This window comes from Chroicocephalus ridibundus, chromosome 2 (assembly GCF_963924245.1).
Source record: "Chroicocephalus ridibundus chromosome 2, bChrRid1.1, whole genome shotgun sequence".
NCBI lineage: Eukaryota > Metazoa > Chordata > Aves > Charadriiformes > Laridae > Chroicocephalus > Chroicocephalus ridibundus.
Genome location: NC_086285.1, coordinates 4,021,294 through 4,040,362, shown reverse-complemented (window position 1 = coordinate 4,040,362; position 19,069 = coordinate 4,021,294). Strand labels below are relative to the sequence as shown.

The 19,069-nt window shown below is 44.8% G+C and overlaps 1 protein-coding gene across 1 annotated transcript in view; it reads left to right on the top strand.

Moving 5' to 3' along the window:
• Positions 1 to 13,658, top strand: part of VIPR1 (vasoactive intestinal peptide receptor 1) — a 120,700-nt gene extending 107,042 nt beyond the window's left edge. Inside the window, exons 11-13 of the mRNA XM_063324301.1 lie at positions 3,705 to 3,834; positions 5,257 to 5,298; positions 6,771 to 13,658. Coding sequence (XP_063180371.1) covers positions 3,705 to 3,834; positions 5,257 to 5,298; positions 6,771 to 6,962 — 364 coding nt within the window. The 3' untranslated portion in view covers positions 6,963 to 13,658. The remainder of the gene's footprint in view (positions 1 to 3,704; positions 3,835 to 5,256; positions 5,299 to 6,770) is intronic.
• Positions 13,659 to 19,069: the final 5,411 nt, after the last annotated feature.

Here is a 19,069-nt window from a genome sequence, read left to right as displayed (position 1 = left end):
CCAGGATTGCAACAGCTTTGGCCAGGTACATAGATTAAATCAGCATATTGAAATATGTTCAAGTACTAAGCAGCAGCCTGGAGCAGTTGGCTCCTTTTCATCTCAGTAGAAGTGTTGCCAACACACGTCGGAAAGGTTATGCCTAGATTACCTCGGAGGTCATGCTGAGCTTTGGGTTCAGGGCTTTTTACTTCACATTTTCCAATGAAGTGGGAGCTGCCAGGAAAGCTCTCATTGCCTTGTGAACAAAGGTAGCACAGCAGGGCAGTAACACGGACTTCCCCACACTGGCCTGCCAAACAAGAGATGTTGCTGAAGTACAAATGGTCTTCACATCTACAGTTCCTCACGTTCCTTCTGCACCTGGAGAAACATCCAGTTCCATTAGGGCATGAATCAGTTGCTCACTTATAGGTGTCCAAGCCGTACGAGATGCTCTAGGACATTTGAGATACTTGCCTGAACCTGGAATACAGGAACCAGGACCTATGGGAGACTTGTACCCTAATACAGTAGCAGCTGGCCACCAGCCAGATTCTCTGGGGCATCTGGAAGTCTCTGTTGACTGTACTGATTGCAGTGGGACATGAGACACCCCACTTTCCTATGGAAATGAATATAAGTGTCCCAAAGTAAAGGCTAGATCCCACCAAGGGGAGTTCTCAGTGTTGTCCTAAGTTTTTAATGTTCAGACAGCTGTCTGTAGAGACATCTGGGGTCCAGACCCTTTTATAAATGCCATTGTAGGTATCTGCAATTGTAGGTACCTGGATCCTTTAACTTGTCATTCCCTTATTACCTGAAATGCTGCTGCTGGCTTCAGGGGTCTGGCCTGCAGGACCCAAGAGATCTTAGCGAAAAACTTCTACTAACAGGTTCCTCCTCCCAAATCTGAAATAATTAAGTTTAAAACTAATGGCATCATGGATATTTCATTTGCATTTCTCCCTCTTTCTCTTGTTTATTTTATATTGTTTATTTTATAAAAAAGAAAAATAACATGCTGACACGTTGACAGTATTGTTCAATTCCAACCGGTTTCAGTTTAGCTGCAGGCTGGAAGTTCAGGTGCACTGCTGACTCACTCATTAATGCCACAGACAGTGAACTGGGCTTTAATGTGTTGGAAACTGTGAATACAAGTCTCTCAAAACAGTTTTCTGGAAATGACAGAGACATGTGCAAGAATGGGACAGCAATATTTCAGGCAAATAGAAGTTGTTTTCTGCAACAGAAATCTTGAGGAAAATGAATCTCTTTCTATTCTGTACATGTTCATAGATCAATATTATCATCAAAGTTTTCTGGGTAACTTTTCCGTTATGCATTCGAGGAGGATGACTAAAATATTGGTTCACTCTTATCCACTCCCAAAGAGAGGAGTAGGTTCAGTGCAGGCTAGTGGAGACGTGTTTTCCCTAAATTACCTGTCACCGTGTATATCTGTCAGAGAGAATAATTCTCAGCAGTGCATCCTGTGCTGGGAGTGGAAGTAATGAGGTTTTTTGAGAAGCCATGGCTTCCAGCAGGCAGCTTTAACCAGCTTTGGACAATATCCCAAGCAGTTCTGCCTCCTGTACAGCCAGGCTTTAGATCCTGGAAGAAATTACACCATGACTGGGGAAGACGATTTTCCTCATTGCAGTGTTCAAGGGGAAAGTCTTTTAAATATCACAGGGCTAGATCATAGAGCTCTTGCCTTGAAGCCAAACTGAGATCTAAAGCATCACTCAATGTTCTGGGGAAGATCAGTGCTGGGAACAAGACATTGGTTTGAGTGTTATACAAACTGCAGGAGGGAGTTCCTAAGGTTTGGCATTTGTGCCCTGTTCATTGCCACAGTCCAGCCAGGAGGGAAAAAGTTATAATTGAGGGGATGTTTTCTTGATGTTGTCTGGAAGAATAAAATAAAATTTTCTAATCCATTTGAGGTTGCAAACAGCGTCTCTATGAATATGGTACATGAAGGTAGCATCACATCAAATTCCTCTAGATTGAGTGTTCCTGAAAGACTGGGGAGAGAGGAGACATCTCTGAAAAGCCAGTATTGATATTCAATGAAGTGTGGTCTGCTTAGAAAATGAGTTGCTTTTTTGTATGTTGGGGGCTGAGAGAATTAGGGCTGGGTCATACTATTGTGGGTCACACCAGCCAGAGCTGCTTCTGACAGGGAGAAACATGTTACTTTGATGGTCACCAATGACAGTGACAGTACTCTGGCAGAGGAAGACATCCAAGAGGACTCATATTTTGGATCTATTCACTATGAGCAAGGATGTGTCTGCTAGCAAGGGATGTGATGGGAAAGGCAAATTCCTGGAAGGTTCCTTGGCTTCCTACAGGCTCTCGTTTTGCCTGGAATGAGTTGCAGCCAGCTGCTTTTCAGCCATCAGGTATTTCCTGGAGAACCACAGCCTCCAACAACAGACATAATGTCTTTGGGCCAGGCCCAGGGAAAGCTGGAAAGGTCTGCTGGGAGATACAGTGATGAGCGTCATCTACATAAAGCTGGCACATCAGCTTTCACAATGGGCTTATGCAGATGGCAGATAAATGAAGATGGTCTGATGCAACTGAGCCTGATGAGACTTTGGAGGTGAAGGGTTTGCAGATGGAAGAACAAGTGTTTTCAACACCCCAGCCGTAGCTTCAATTCCTCCAGAAGCCTCTGGGAGAGGGGGATATGGGAGGATGTGGGTGACCAAGGGAGTCAAAACCCCCATGAGCGTCCTTTGGGCCTTGATTTCATTTTATTTCCATCAGCTATATTTTAATAATTATTATATTTAATAAATTATCATCTCTTCCTAATTAGACCTCTGATTACCCAGCCTGATGCCATTAAGTACTAATACTGTTCGTCTCCCTCCTTTGGAGACATTCATTGTGCAATAGCCTGTCATTATTCTGAGCTAAACATACCATTTCTTTCCCAGAAGCTGTAATTTTCAGAAATCCCAAGCAAACAAAGACAGTGTTAGATGATGATTTAGCTCGTACAGATGAAAAAAGATCTCTGGTGGGAGGGGAAGAAGAGAGAAGAGAGAAAGAAATAGCTCCATTGAAGTTGCTGAGAATAAAGATGTCACATTTTATGTTGACACCACATCTGAAAATCACCAGCCATCTGCGGTCTGCAGGCCAAGGAGAAATAATCTAGGGCTGATCACTCCATCTCAGCTGGAGGCACATGCATGTTTTTATGAGAGCTGTTAACAAGGAGGAAAGCGAGACTGTGGAAATGATCCCAGCACTGTCCTTGGTTAGTGTGAACTGACTGTGCCCAGCCAAGGATCTGGCTCCACATGTCATTGCGTCCCAGCCCAGGTCATCAGAGGCGTCCTGGGGAGGTTAGGCTGTGAGGAGCTATCTCAACTCCCTCCCTTTCCCTCTACTCCAGAGAAGTCTTCCCTCTGGGCGAAGGCAGCCTCCTGAAGCTGTCTCACTCAAGGCTGCTGTTGAAAGGCTGGATGTTCCCAGGGCCTCAGGGTAAATGGCCCATATTACATTTCCTAAGGGCAAACAGAGGCACTTAACATGCATGATACAGGCTACACCATCATGATCCAGGTAATCAGCAAATATGTACTCCAGCAAATTAAAGTTTCGGGATTGCGCAGGGCTCAGCTGCAGGATTTCTCATCATTTTACCCTTTAGCTCCTCTTCCCTCTCCCCTTCTGACTCATGTTTGTCTTTCCGACAGGAGGCTGGCCAAGTCCACCTTGCTGCTGATCCCTCTCTTTGGCATTCACTACATCATGTTTGCTTTCTTCCCTGACAATTTCAAAGCAGAAGTTAAGCTGGTCTTTGAGCTCGTTGTCGGGTCATTCCAGGTAAGCCACCCTTTGGTCCATCAGTCAATCACCAGGTCTATTGGCAGGGAGAAGTGTAACAAGCTTGACAAGGGAATAAGCAAACATGTGAGCTGGGTTTTTTCCTGGATATGCCCAATACTGCTGTTATACCTTGGGGGAAAAGCTACTCACTCCAGCTTGGCCAGGATGGAAGATAATTTTATATTTTGCCTCCTGGAAATCCAGAAGGAGATTCTCTCTCTTCATTTTAGGCACGCGAAAAGAAAATCTACCTCTATAAGTTTGTCACCCCGGGGGTTTTTTGTACTTAAGGGAGAAAAATGAGCACCTCATTTTGGTTTATACATTATGGGCATGGTGTAAGATAAGATAAATCACCTTTGGGAGGAGTGCCTTACTGTCCATTAACAGGAGCCTAGTCTGTCTTCAACAGGTTGACTTGCATGAACTTTCTCCTCTGTTAATAAGCCAAGTTCTGCCTGTAGATCCTACTCAAGCAGGATTCCAGTTCGTTGGCATAGGAGGCAGGTTCCCCACGAGGATGGATAACGGGGCTGTCCTCTGCATTAATCTTTAGGAAGCCCTGATGAAGTTTGCTTCTTACACCCTCCCACACACTTCAGTCAATTCCCATGTTGGGCTCTTAACCTTGGCCCTGCTGTTGCATGAAAAGAAGCATTTTTTAATGTATTTCACCCCATTGCATCCATCCATTATCAGGTCTAGCCACTTTGTCTTCTCAGAGCCCGCAAGCAGGATCTGTCTGTCACCAGGTACCGTACTTGTGTCAGTAGCATGCTTTGTTCAGTGGTGAATGAGTTAAAGTCCCTGTGTACATCGTCATCACTTCACATCTGGCATCTCTCCTTTGAGAGCTAAATGGATCTACACCCACTCCTTTTCATTAGTGTTTGCCACCATAAGGGCTAGACATAAGTTTGTTTAATTTTTTTCAGTGAAAGCTGAGATTCTCAAAAATGAGGTGTCACTGCAGGCAAGATGGGAAAGGAACAATTTAGGCCTATACCATGCCTAAGATCATTCTGACCTTGATGACATACTAGGGAACATGTTTAATTCTCCCCAGTTTCAGCTGACAAGACCAAGCAGGAAATTTGGGTCTAGTATCCCATCCAGTTGCCTCTAGTGTCCCAGTTTGAATGCCCAAGTACCCCTCTTAGAGCTGAGCTGACTGTTGATGGCTTTAAACACCAGTCTGGAGCAATCTTTGAACTCACACCCATACACCTGCTGCAAGGTACCTCAACTGATCTTCCTCTACTCCTTTGATAGGGAAAATGTGATCGAGTGGTTTCTAAGGGGCACCTCAGCAGTCCCCCAGCAGTGTGACCTTTCTCAAAGGCCGCAGTGAGCCTGGGTTGTGATCTAGGGGAATATCAGCTATGAGGTGCTAAAAGCCTGTTCTCTCCTTTTCCCTAGGGATTTGTGGTGGCTGTTCTGTACTGTTTTCTCAATGGGGAGGTAAGATCCATGATGTTGTTTGGTTAATGTTTGCAGCTCAGGTAAATTGAATGCTTGTGGAGAGTGGATTGAGAAGTGTCCCATTCCTGATGTTACCATAATGGGGGGAAGCTTCCAAATCAAATCTCTCACTCTAGAATAACTCCTGACAGTTTCCAGCACAATTAATAAACCTATTAGGACTTTTGTATGCACTGTAGTGTTACTGCTGTTGAGTCTGCCCTTTACTCAGGAGACAGCATCAGGAGAACTCCCATATGGCCTTGGATAAACCCTGATCTGAAGGGACCACCTTTAGCAGGGAAGGATAAAGCCCATCTTCTAAGCCCTACTCATGCTTAGCGTCTCAATGAATCCTCCACGGAATCAGGCCCACTGCCAAGATGGAGGCTCGTTACTGCAGTGATATTTTTGTACCACGCTCCATCTGCCCGCAAGAAATTCAGCAGAGACTGATTAAACCCATATTGCGAAGGCTAACAAGTAGGTGTGAGCAGCTAAAAACTTGGAGCTGCTGTCAGCTGGAGCACTTTCAGCTTGATAAACTGAGCACGGGGCAAGAAAGAAGCAGCTGTGATCTGGGTTTGTGTTCCAGCTTCCTAGGGAGAGGTAGAGTGTCCAGAATCACAATTTCCCCTCTTACAGCTTGGATGCTGCTTTCAGCCAGGCTGATGCCATGTGTACCTCATGCAGTGGCGTGCAGGGCAGATAGCCCAGCTCCAGGCAGAGACCTTTGCCAGTAAGCCTGCACAGAGCAGGGGAGAAGCACACAAACTTATTAATGATCCAAAACTGATAGAGGCATCGACATGACTTGTTAGACACAATCCAGTGCCAGGTAAACATGTTTCCGCCTTACAGATATCAATCTTGCCTTTCCCACGTTTCCAGTCCTGGGGTTTGCATCCTGGATTTGTTGTGTTCCTGTGCTTGCTGATCCCAGAGACCCGCAGACACAGCTGTTTTATCTAATTCATAGCTAAAAATTTGCCCTGGAAGGCTGCAGGAAAGGACAGGGACGACGGCCAGATCTGTTCAGGATTTGAATCTGGACAACGTAAACCGGATGATGTCTGTAAACTCCCTGAGCAGGAACAAGTAGCTCCTATCAAAAAAAGTACAGCTGTATTGACAGCTTTGCAAACAAGTGATAGTAAAAGCTTACACTCACAAAGCGTAGAATATGTTGCCATTAAAGTTAAGTAGTCTGGCACCTTCACAGTATCAGATAAGCAATTCCCTGTGCTCACCTTCCTGCTGAAGCTCAGGGATTTCTGCTCTAGTAGTTTACTGGCTGGAGCGTGACATCTCTTCCATGAGGTTAAAAGTCCTGGCCAGGTTAAGTCTAGTGGCCTTTACAATATAACTCTTGGCCCCTTGATGAGTAGGTTACCCATTGCTGCTCACACAATCAAGGCAGAGCAATGGAAAATGCTCTGCTCTGCTGATTTGCTTGTCTTTCTACTTCCTAGGTCCAAGCTGAGCTCAAGAGAAAGTGGCGGAGATGGCATCTGGAGCGGTTCCTGGGCTCAGACATGAAGTATCACCACCCTTCCTTAGGCAGCAATGGCACCAACTTCAGCACCCAGATCTCCATGCTGACCAAGTGCTCACCAAAGACACGCCGGTGCTCTGGCTTCCAGGCTGAATTCTCTCTGGTGTGATGAGGAGGGGGTCTCCAAGCACTGAGCATCCAAGAGAAAAACTGAGAGACAGAAGGATCCCCAGGAATCAGTCATATGATGACAAATCCTTGAGAAATGACATGCTCCGCATGAGCCAAGAGAGGACACAAAACTGGAAAAGCCGCTGGCATCCAGAACAAGATCAGACAAGCCAAGAGGCAGAGAAATGCTTTTCCTCTGCGTCTTTTCAGACCTTTCACTCTTAAGTTTCAAGCCCTCGGGGGTTGATAGCTATGAGTAAAGGTCCCAGTTACTTGAGAAGAGCCTCGGAAATCCTGATGTGTCATAAATAATGAAGTACGGGGGGTAAGGGAGGGGAGAGCCTGAGTCCCTGGTGGTTTTACCAGAACCGGCATCTCTGAAAAAGATAAATTGCACTTTTCAAAAAATGAGCCAGTAAAGGAGAGAAGGAGGCAAGAAGCAGGAAAAAGAAATGCCAAACATATGAATGTGCCAAAAGTCCTGTTGGTAAGAGGTGGTGATAAGGCACCGGAGACAGAGTCGGGCACACGGGGAGAAGGGACAGGAGGGACATGAGCAGGGGGAGGCCAGCGCACGAGCCCTGCCTCTGCCTTTTACACGTGTGAAGACAAAGCTGCAGCACAAGGAAAACCACTCAGAGGATGCCCCAGTGCTGCAGTGTGTTCTGCTAATTGCCTGTCATCCTTGTTAGCAGAAGCTTTCCAAGCACCCTTGGGTGCCCTCTGGAAAAGCAGGTTGCTGAGAAGGAACAGCGTGAATGCCCTTCTCTGCACAATGTTCATGACATCGCGTTTTGTTTGGTTGTTTTCCATGAAGAGAAAACTCGATTTGCATGTATAAAAACCAGGTACAGATGCCAAAAGCAGAGCCTGGCTGTGTTTTTCATTCTTTTTAAGTTCGCTCATAGATCTTGGTGCATTAACGCACCCAGGATCATTAGGGATCAGGGGAAAACAATTGGTCTGTAATTCGTTTGCACTTGCTTAGCACACACTGCCAGGAAAGGGAGATGTAGAACCTGTAATCCTTAATTGAATCAGACCCGCCATAAGGAGCCACTCTCCAGATGAAAAAAATTAGTGTCACAGCAGCAGGCGAAATTGCTTTCATCAGAACAAGGTTGTCTCAGCACGTAACTGGCACTCCAGGAGTCAGGAAGGAGTGAAGGAGCTATTAAATTGATTTCTTCTTTGGCTTTTGCTGGGAGCTTTCATCCTATGATGAAGGCATTGTTAGATCTTTAAGATGTGTTGTGTATTTTACCTTTTTTCTGAAGGCCTGTTAGCTTCCATATAGGGGCAATCCCTATGTAAAGAACATACATAGATCGTGTGAAAACCAAGGGAATAGTTTTTTTTTCTTTCCTTTTCTTGGTGGAGGGGCAAAGGACAGGGGTGAAACCAAATCCTGCTCAGACATGCCAGGCCGGCGGCTCTCAGGGCATCACATGCAGCTCGCACACCCAGGCACTGCATGTGAGACAACCCCCGCAATCTCAGACTCTGTCAGAAGACAGACAACGCGACGATACAGATGCTCATGTTCGTGTCCCACCCAATTGCATTGAATGAGGTTGCACCAGTTTTATGCTGGGCGTGGGAAAGCCCTGCCCAGCTCAGGTGTACGCTTAGTAATTGGGCTGCCATCATCACAACATGACATGGCACTGTCCTCGTGAAGGAGAGTCTGGGTCCCCAATGCATGTAGATGGAAAGGAAGGTGGGCTCCTCTTTCAGAGTTCAGAGATCTCAACTTACCACGTACAAAGAGCACCTGGACTTCTTTTTCTTTGTAATGAAATGTAGTTCATTGAAGGGAAACATCTTTAATGTGGGGGCTCTGGGGGTTGTTTTGCTTGCTTGTTTCTTGCTTTAAACGTCTGTGATTCACTGCCAACAAACCACACTGAGCCCAGGAGGAGAGTTGCAAATCTGGACATCCAGTTCCTTTCTCAGTTCTGAGAGAGCAGTTGTTCTATGCCGTAACCCTCCCCAGAGCTATACCTGGTATCGTTTGAGATCGATGCTTCCAAAGTATTTCTCCATATGGGGGACTAAGAACAGCACACAGGGCTGAAGGCATTAAGGGGCATGAGACGCTCTGATGCAACCGCTGTGAAGGGTAGACATGCAGTCATGAGTTTTCAGTGAGCTAGCTGAGAGGCTTTCACAGCCTGCAAAACCTAAGAGGATAGGCAGATGTTGCGAAGATAGACATAATCAGCTCCATGGTCCTGGAATTAAAGTGCTGATGAGACCCCAGGCTGGCCAGGTGCAAGCCATCTATGTTATGGCTACATTGCACTGAAACCATATCGTTAGCACTTAGAATCCAACACTGACATGCCATAAGATCATCAAAATCCCCTCTTAGCAGCTCTCTAATTCCTAAAATCCAGAGAAACCAAGAGGATGCTTAAAATTTCCCCATGTTGCTTGCACTGAAGCCCTTATGCCCTGATACCACAGGAACAAGGTCCCCATTGAAATCTCCATGAGGTTCTCAGAGGCAAGCACCTTCTTTATTGCTGGTGCTGCTCTGGTGAGTGCTTTCAGACCTGGATTAGGACTCACACAGAAGATACTGGAGAATTCCCACCAGTGCCACCAATTCTACTCCTGTGCCTGGTTCAAAGCAAGGATTTGACCTAGCTTGCATTTCACCAGGTGAATGGCTAACTAGCAAGAAGGCCCAGAACAAGCAAGGAAAAGCGCGCTCTCAGCTTCTAAGATGTTCCACCTAGTGTAAAATGCTTCCTCTCACTTGTTCCGAGTTTGGAAGCGGCGTCAGTCTGGGAAAGATTTGGTTGATCAGGCTGCAAGGTCATTCACTCTCTTTATCTGTCGCAGTAGCTATTTATGCCCAACAAAATGGGTGGGCTGCAGGGGAGCACTGCCCAGTCTCATTAGTGCAGCCACTGAAGTGCCTGAGGTGTGAACTTGAATCCCAGGTCCCAGACAAGCAGAGGAGTTTGAGCACAGAGCTGTTGAGTATAAGTAAGTGGCACACCGTTACCAGCAGGCTCTCTTTTGGGATGTGAGGGGAACCCTTCCCATCCATCTGTTTTAGGCAGCCTTGCTGGGGTAGAAGGTCCGTGTCTGTGAGCCATGAGCAGTGAGAGACATTGTGGGTTTTCCCTGTGTTCTTCACCTTCTTTTTCCTCTCCCTGTGCTTCTAACTCCATTTGCAGGAAGACCCTTGGCTTTGTATTTCCAGCATCTCTTCCTTTTCAGCCCTGTGCTAACCTGTGCCAGCATCAGCCCTATGCCAAAGGCAGCAAGAATGAGCTTGCCTTTGAGAGACACGACAGGGAAAAATTCCGCTGGTTATTTACCCATGCCACAGGGCCTTCTGCGGCCCGTGAGATTCACCACCAGCCTATTCTGCGCGGGAACCTGAAGATAGGATGTGACCTAAACTGAGATGCTCCTTCAAAAAATGTTGACTATGTTAGCATGCCAGGAACAGTGCCCCAGGCATCTGATTTGCAATTATTTCATCACTGAACATCCAGCCACATCGCCATTATGCTGTCAAGGATGTTTGAGAGATTAAATGAATGTGCTGAATATACCTGCTGTGACAGGCATGGCAATATTAGTGATGGAGGCAGCACAGAGCTGCCAGCCCAGCTCTGTTGGCCTCATATTTCAGGAGAACAGAGGATTCAGTGGTGAAATCAGAGCTTTTCACTCTGGGGATATGAGCAATCAAGTGAACGATGACATTCGGATCAGGCCCTTGCTTAAGCGGCTTAGTGCAGGAATTTGGCCCCATAACTTGGCCTCCTCTACTCTGCTTTTCATTCAACTCCTCAATAAAATGGAGTTCAAGGACTTCACTGCAACCCCAAATGACAACCCAAACCCACGCAGAGCACACAAGGCAGTGCTCAGGGCAGCACCAGTCTGACCCCCTTAACTCCGGTATAAGACAGGAAAGTCTCCAGTGAAGGCATCTGAATTAATTTGCTGCAAAATAAGATACCTGGATGTGACGTGACAAGCCTTTAGATATGTTTGAGGATCATGAATTTGGACTCCAAAACTCTTTACAGAACTCAGGCCAAATTCTGATCCCACTTGCACTCATCAGTTCACTTCAGCGACTCCTGAATTACACCAGCATTAAACTGGAATTTGCCTTTAGAATAATTCCTTTATGTTCAGCCTGGAACTGTTCCCTTTTTACACCAGTGAGAGATCAAACCCCTCCTGTTAATTAGTCATTCTATATTTCAGTGATTAAACTATAAAAAAAAATTATTAATAAGTATGGAACAATTAAAATATAAAACCTAAATTATCGTCTCAAGGTCTAGAGGAACAAGGTTCAATATTAACATTAGACTGTAGATATTTCTATTCATCTGGGACCTATATTGCTCTGTGGCCCTCTCATAGGCAGCAAGAAATGAGAATGTGACCATGTTTAGGGTTAAAAAAGAGCACTAAAGAAATTCTAGGCTGTTTCAGGATTTCAGGGCATTACCTTGAAACCAGTTTTTAAAACAAGAAGTATATATGCAGCATCATCATTACTGCAGTTATGGTATGAAAAAGTGATCCCAAGAAAGCCCAGGATACAAAACACCTGAATGTTCTATTTATTTTATTTTATTTTATTTTATTTTATTTTATTTTATTTTATTTTTAATTTTTTTTTTTTTGCCTCTGAAGCAGTTATATTTTTTTCAAGAAAGGTGCTAGTGGGGAAAAAAATGTTTTGTACATTAACTAATCCACAGATTTACTTCTTTCTCAATGTCCCGCTTGGTTCCCGTTCAGCTCAGAAGCCATGGGGCATGGTGGTGTCTGTGTCACAGGGCTATGTGAGCCAAGGGATTAAACCCAAATCTCTGCTCCAATCTGATGGAAATACTTTCAGAGAGAGATGCACCTGCTGATTAATGAAAGACTGCCAGTGGTATTTAAAAAGCACAATGAAGTTCCAAAGAAAGCTCAGGAGTGAACATCACTTGGCTCCATGGCAGGGTATTAAAGGGGTTTGGTGGAATTACTTTTAGTCCATTCCTTCCACTTTCATCACAGTGTTTAAATAAGGCAAAACCCAGTGGGTTTCTGCAGCAAATATGAAATATTTTCAGATTAAAAGGGAATGTCTCAAACTTGCAAATGCCAATATGTGTCTTTGTGAAGCTTGTTTTCTTCTGTCCGCACAAATTCAGCTTGGGTTGATAAATGGCCCGTGGAAATCCATGTGGTATCAGAAGCTAGGAGACCAAGAAGCAAGGTTGCTTCGCCAGAAGATGCATCTGGGTTTAACACCAAAGCCCCTGTAAAATACGCATCCTCCCTGCAGTGTCCCTGCTTTGGGTTAGGGCTTTTAGCTGAAGAAAGGATCTCAACTGGGGTGGTGGCACAGCCCCATGCTTCTTCCCAAGGCATCTCCGCACCAGTGAATGTGCGAAACTCTCAGAGACATGGACTGCAGTCCTGAGCTCCCTGACTCACAACGCAACTTTGCACTTTTCACAACCCCGATGCTTATGATGGCAAGGACCGTAATGTTCCTTGCTTGTAGATGAACCTCAAAGAGCAGGAGGCCAAGCTCTTGGCCTCGTTTATACTCATATCAATCTGGAATGACTCTGCTGGTATCATTCTGGAAATAAACCGGTGTAATAGGGAAAAGAATTATGTCCTAGACTGGTGCGTGGAGTCAGATGTCCCAAAATCCAGAACAGCATAGACTTCAATCCGTTTTCTTTCAGTCAGTCAACTTTTCACCCTGTCTCCAATCCCACTATTTACATACCAGTCTGATGAGGTATAATGACAATGACTGATCTTGTTATTTCCCCTGGAGATCTGTGCAGTTGTAAACTTTTAGAAATTAGGAGTTTCCTGGGCCCATGGACCATCTCTTCCACCTCCAACTATCTGAAAGTCCTAACTCCTTGTTTGCTTGCATGGTGTTGTGCTATATATTGAAGAGCCCTGGGTTTGAAACCCTGGTTATTTCTAGCATACTGTGAAATCACAGGGAAGAAGGCAAACGTTGGGACTGGAAACTCCGTAACAGGTCTGTAAGGGAAATAATGCCCGTTTGGGTTCTGAGGGCCAGGCCTACAGGACGTGTAAATTGGCATCAGAAGAACACCAGTGTTTTATACCCCAGTTTTGTGGACATTGTAAACTTGTACATAGAGGAAAACCGAATAGCACATTAAAAAATAAAAGATAAAAAAAAAACAGAAAAAAACCACAATTTTGGTACTCTGATAATGATAAATTAAGCTCAAAAAAGCACTTTTGAATTCAAAAGTGCGTTTTTTAGACTCTGTTTCAAACACCTCAAACTGTTGTTCGGTACCTCCTGCCAACTGACTCTTTTCTTCTCACTCAAACTGTAAACACCTCTGCTCTGCCCTCCTGTAAATAGGCTTTGAAAGCAAAGAGTGAAGAAAACTGGCTGCGTACAGAGAATTGCCTTCTCTGTGGACTTTTATGTACCTAGGTGCTTGTGATGTATTCTTCATGCCAGTGGGAACAGGCCTGCTTGCTCAGCACAGTTGAAATCCCTGCCTTGTTTCATGGCCTTTTGCCCAATGTTATTTATTTTGTTCTGACTCTGTACATATGCAATGAATTGGCTATTTTTTTTTTCCTTTGTACTTGGTTCATCTCCTTGCTTCAGAGGAGGTTCTTCTCTGTGGTTGACACTGCTGAAAACAAGCAATAAAACCATCGTGAAGACATTGTGTCTAAGATGTTCCACCTGATATTTTAATGTATTTCTCTTAGTCCTGAAGAAGACACAGACAGAGGAGGAAGGACTAAGAAGGAGGCAGTGAGCTGGTAAGATGGTTGCCTAGAGTTAGGCATAACGTTCTTATACTTTGTAAGGTTTGTGCCAGATAGACCAAATCACTCTCAAAATGGGAGACCTTCCTTGAGAACATCTGTGCCAGCTGAAGAGCTAGTGCCAGCCCCAGCATGAGTGATCCCAAAACCACCACGAGGAAGGCAACACCACTGCATGAGCTAGGTGGCTAGATGCAATGTCTTTTGGAGGTAGGACTCATGCATAGAGGTAATAATCATGCAATTACAAACACACTAGGGTTCTTTTGCCACAATCAAGAGATGTTAAACGATTCTTGTATTTGTAGATACGTGCACCCATGAACACACATATACATGGATTGATTGTTACAAGTGTAGGGTTGGATGCCGGAATATCCTCCAACTGTCTCGCTATACTGTGCCATTCAAATTCATCCCCCTGAGAATCCTCCCAGCACCCTGGGTGGACAGACTGAAACTAAGGTCTGGCTTTTACATCACAGACTGTCAAAGTCCACATCCACCCTCCAAGAATAGGAAAAAACCCAAAATATGTGAAAAACCATTTTTTTCTCATTCCCTTCAGGACTGAACACACTCAGACTGCCAGTCATCCGGGACATGTGGTTTGAGAAGCTGTGAGCAGCTTTTCGAGAGCAGACATGATGGGTCCATTTCACCTGCAGAAAACCCGCTTTGCTGCGAGAAACCAAAATGCTTCATCCATAAGATGCACTAGAGAGCTGCCATCCAGTGCCCTCGACAATATTTGGCATATATAATGACCAAGGGCATCTTACAATGCAGTTTCCAGCTCAAGACGGTGGTTTGACTTGGGCTTGTCATGACCAGACGACTCCACAGCACTTGGGGTGTAAATTCATAATCTGAGCATCATGAGAGCATCCTGCCTGCAGCTCTTGCAATTAGACCCTTTGACCAATCCACCATCATCACTGTATGTGCACACACAAACACAATACGTCTGAGTGTAGCGATAATTATATGAGTGGCTAATTAACAACTTGCAGGTGTGAAAGGAAGCACAACAGCTGGGTCTGGGGTTAAGCATCCTGCAGCTTGGTTATTACCATAGTCTGCCTTTGGGACATGTTTAAGTTAGTCCTCTGAATGTGTTGTTTATCGACCTCAAAAGGAATGCTTTGATTTTTGAAGTGCGGAGTTCATTGGATCTTTTCAATGTGGAGTACAAATTTGTCTACTTAAATCCCTTCACATACTCTGGGCTGAAAGTAGCTCTCTCCATGGAAAGAAATGGACTGGTGTTTGAACACGGATTTTGCAAAGCCTCCAAATCTCTGCTAGTTGATTCCAGATCATTAGCAAGCCATTTAAATTAACACTTCTTTCAGGCAGAGAATTGCCCAGTAGGGCTAATGAAACTTAACACTTTTCCTCTCCATTTCCACTGCCCCTGCATGGCGCTGGTGGTACTGCAAAGCTGGCGTCTGCCTTTACCTCTTCCACACACTGTGTGTGCCAAATGCTGGCACCTTATACACTGGTCCCTGGAGAAGCAGACACGGCAGCATTGCTCAGCCCACGGAGACCATGTGTTCATCCCTGGCAACTTTCCCACCCTGCCAGGTGAACGGATACCTCCTGAGCATCGTATGGTGACCTTAGCTTTGCAACTTCCCTCCAGCTTTCCCAAGGGTGCCGCATCTGCCCCTGCATGATGTTTGTCTTTCATCCTTGCTGTGTGCCCAGTTCAGTAGCGCTGTCTTTTCAGGTCTTTATTGCTCAGAACAAAGCATGAGCCTTCCTCTGTGTTGGAGAAATGCCTAGCAGGCAACTACAAGTGAACAGTAATTATTCGTCTAAAAGACACATTATTTAATGCACATGAATATCAGGCAGTGAAAATTGGTCGCAGTAAGAGGTCAATGGGCTTTTCCGTGTCTGTAGGGCCAGTTCCACAGCTCACCCCCTTTTTAAGCTGATTTACACCCACTGTTCACAGGACTGGTAAAGGCCAAATCTACAACTAGGGATGACAAGTCTTCGCTATATGCGTCCCTCCTTTCTGCATGGATTAACCATTTTCATTTAAAAGCAAAGGGTCTAATGCTCTGGGCCATTCTAAGAAGCAAAGCTGTTGCAAACTGACTTTCACTGGATCCCATTGTGGATTAAATCAGAAATCAGAAAAACAGGTTACAAAGGCCAGGGAAAGGGAAGATCAGCCAATTGCTTTTATTCTGTGTCTATAGAGGTGACAGTAATCATAAACTGCTAAAAAATGTCTTCCGTATAAGGAACTCCAACCACTGCTTAGAAATTAATTAGGGTAAGTGGCTTTGGTGAAGATCGCCTAAGAAATCTGAGGCAAAAATTAACCCAACCATCTTTGATCCATTCTTTGTGTCCTCTGTGCAAGACCCATCCTTCCTGGCTTACAATGAGCACAGCATTGCTTTTCTTAGACAACACGCACCATTATTCTGAATTTGATAGAACATGCGATCACATAGATCTGGAAATCTTTGAGCTTGGCTTTTAGAGCTTCTCTGTGTAAGTTCAGTGGTGAAATGGCTTTTCATGACTGCAAAAACATCATTCTCTGTAAGAAAGAGCCAGGATTAAAGATGGCCAATGGCATCCTTTTCCTTTGATCCCCTGTGGTTTCCATGGCAAAATGCCAGGATGAGGACTTTTGTGATCTCCATGACATTAAAGTAATTTACCGTGTAGTGAATCAATTTTAGCGGTTAAATTATCTTCACTCCCCATGCAGCCAGTTGTATTCCCTCCCTCCCACTGGGGATATAAAGTTTGAACTGTGATTCAATGCAATCCACTGAAAGAGTCTGGCTGCCCTCAGAGAAGTTCAGAAAGACTCTGGATTGTCCAGGGATCACAAAGGGGTGTGACACAAGGAGCCTAGGCACTGTGTCACTGCGGTAATATCATACACTTTGAAGGCCTTACAACCTCTTCCAATGCTGACACATGCTCACAGAGGAATCGTTCCTACTGGTATAACTCCCTATGTATTTAATGTTTTGTTGGATCATATGAACAAAGCCAGGTAAATTGAAATGTCATCTCAAAATAGCCATTTCCCAGATAGTGGTCTTCTCAGAACTAAATTGGCCTTGCAGACAAAGACCAGAGAAGGCAAGAGTTTTGTGCATATGGCATTAGTTTCCCCCTTATGGTCAGTGATGAACCCCCTCCTAGAGTCCATCCCTACCCCATCACACTAACAGAAACATCTCAGAAATATCCACCCCACTACTTGGAAATATCTCCACTGTAAGCTGCAAGAGCACATTGCCAGCTCATGTTGAGCTTCTCATCAACCAGCTCTCCCAAGTCCTTCTCCTCTGGGCTGCTCTCAAGCACCCAGCCTGTATTTGTCCTTGGGATTGCCCCGACCCATGTGCAGGACCTTGCATCTGGCCTGGTTGAACTTCATGAAGTCTGCATGGGCCCACCTCAAGCATGTCCGTATGCTTCTGGATGGCATCTCTTCCCTCCAGCATGTCAACCACACCACACAGCTTGGTGTCATCGGCAAACTTGCTGAGGGTGCACTCGATCCCACTGTCACATTCTGCTTTTGGTTTTCAGAGCAACTCTGCATAATTTTTGCACGTTGCCTGGGACAGAGGGAGGGAAAAAAAAGGAAAACAACATCTGACTTGTAAGCCTGAGGGTCGCTGTGCTTGTTGGGGAACCAAGACCAAGGCACTCTAAAAAAGCACTTCGTTGTCCAAACATTAAGAGGGCAATTACTTCAAATCAAAACTTTAATACCTTGATAGTTATACGTCCTGGGTGACAAACAGGAGTCCTGTCGCTTAATATCAGCTCCAAATTGAGGAGAAAGGAGATTCAAAACAGGGTCTCTAGCCAAGATGTCTCATGAGTGAGCACCGCAAGCACGTCATTAGCTCTGGAGAATTCAGCACTTTTCCAGCAGGTGACACAAAATTCCTCAGAAACTGAGAGGTGTGGGTGGGAGCTGGGCAGTGGCTTTTAAACTGCAGTGATGCCAAAATGTGATGTGAAGAAAACTAGGGTAGAACCATGTCATACCAGCATGCACATGTTTGGATCTTTCCTTTCCTTCTGGGAGGTCCTGACAAATGGTTGCACCCTGTTGTCACTTTTAACCTGAATTTGCATGTAAATCTTATTTTACAGTGGAAGGAAAATACCAACAGCAAGACCGATACTGAGTTGGCCACTGCTGCCAAGAATCTGCCTCCCCCAACGCTTAAAGATTTATTTCACTGGGATGCTTAATCAATGGCTGTTTCTTATCAACCACTTAACTCTGAGCTCTTTGGCATAAAGCAGTTAGAAGCCACAATATTTCATTACATCCTATCTGCTCCCAGCTAAAAAATATGGGTATCTGATAGAAACATGGCTTTAATCTGCAGTGAAGAAGGAATTTATTACGTGTAATAAATTCATGTGGGTAATGTGATTTCTGGTTTGGACTGGGTGCAGCTTTTTATTGCATCCCATCATGTATTTCCCACCCAGTGCCTGTGTGATCTAGTTCTCTGCTCAGCTCCAGCCTTGGCAGGTATACCAGTAAGGCTCTTTGGCTTTTGAGAAAAAGCCAAACATTGGTCTATGACAGGAAAAGGTCTACACACATCTCGCAGCTCACAGAGCTCTCCCTGAGACAGCTGTAAGCACGGGTGTAAGTTACTCAGCATGGTCCTCCCGCTGCCAACGCCTGTCTGGCCTTGTCCTCTTGACTGAGTCTGAACTCACCCCTTTCTTGGTTCATGACACTCACGTTTCCAAGGATCTGTTTGTAAATTAGAAGGTTATTTTTAATCACAGTCATTTATCTGATCTGGGGAAGAAGACTGGATGGTTTTCTTCTTCCCTGCTTCCATTACTGGCCAGGCAACAGAAGTTTCTGAGACGATTACTGTCATTTTGGCCAGAGCTGGACAAGGATAAAGCTTAGAATCAAAATTATAGGGTACATCTCACTTCTGGTTTCTCACCAGGTCCCCCTTCTCAGAGGAAAGCTTGGGCTTTCATCAGCTGGATTGCTTATTAGCAGTTGTGTGAATAACTGATTGCATTTTTTGGCTGCTGAGGAGTGAAGAGAAGGAAAAAAATATCCACAGTTTATTTTGAAACAAAACAAAACAAAACAAAAAAACCTCACACCAGAAAACCTATGGTTTGTTTTGAACAAAATGTTAAAACAGACATGTTATGGGTTTTTTCCCCTGAAAGGAGAAACATAACAATACCATTCGAAAAAAAACCCAAACCAAACCAAACCAAAACCAA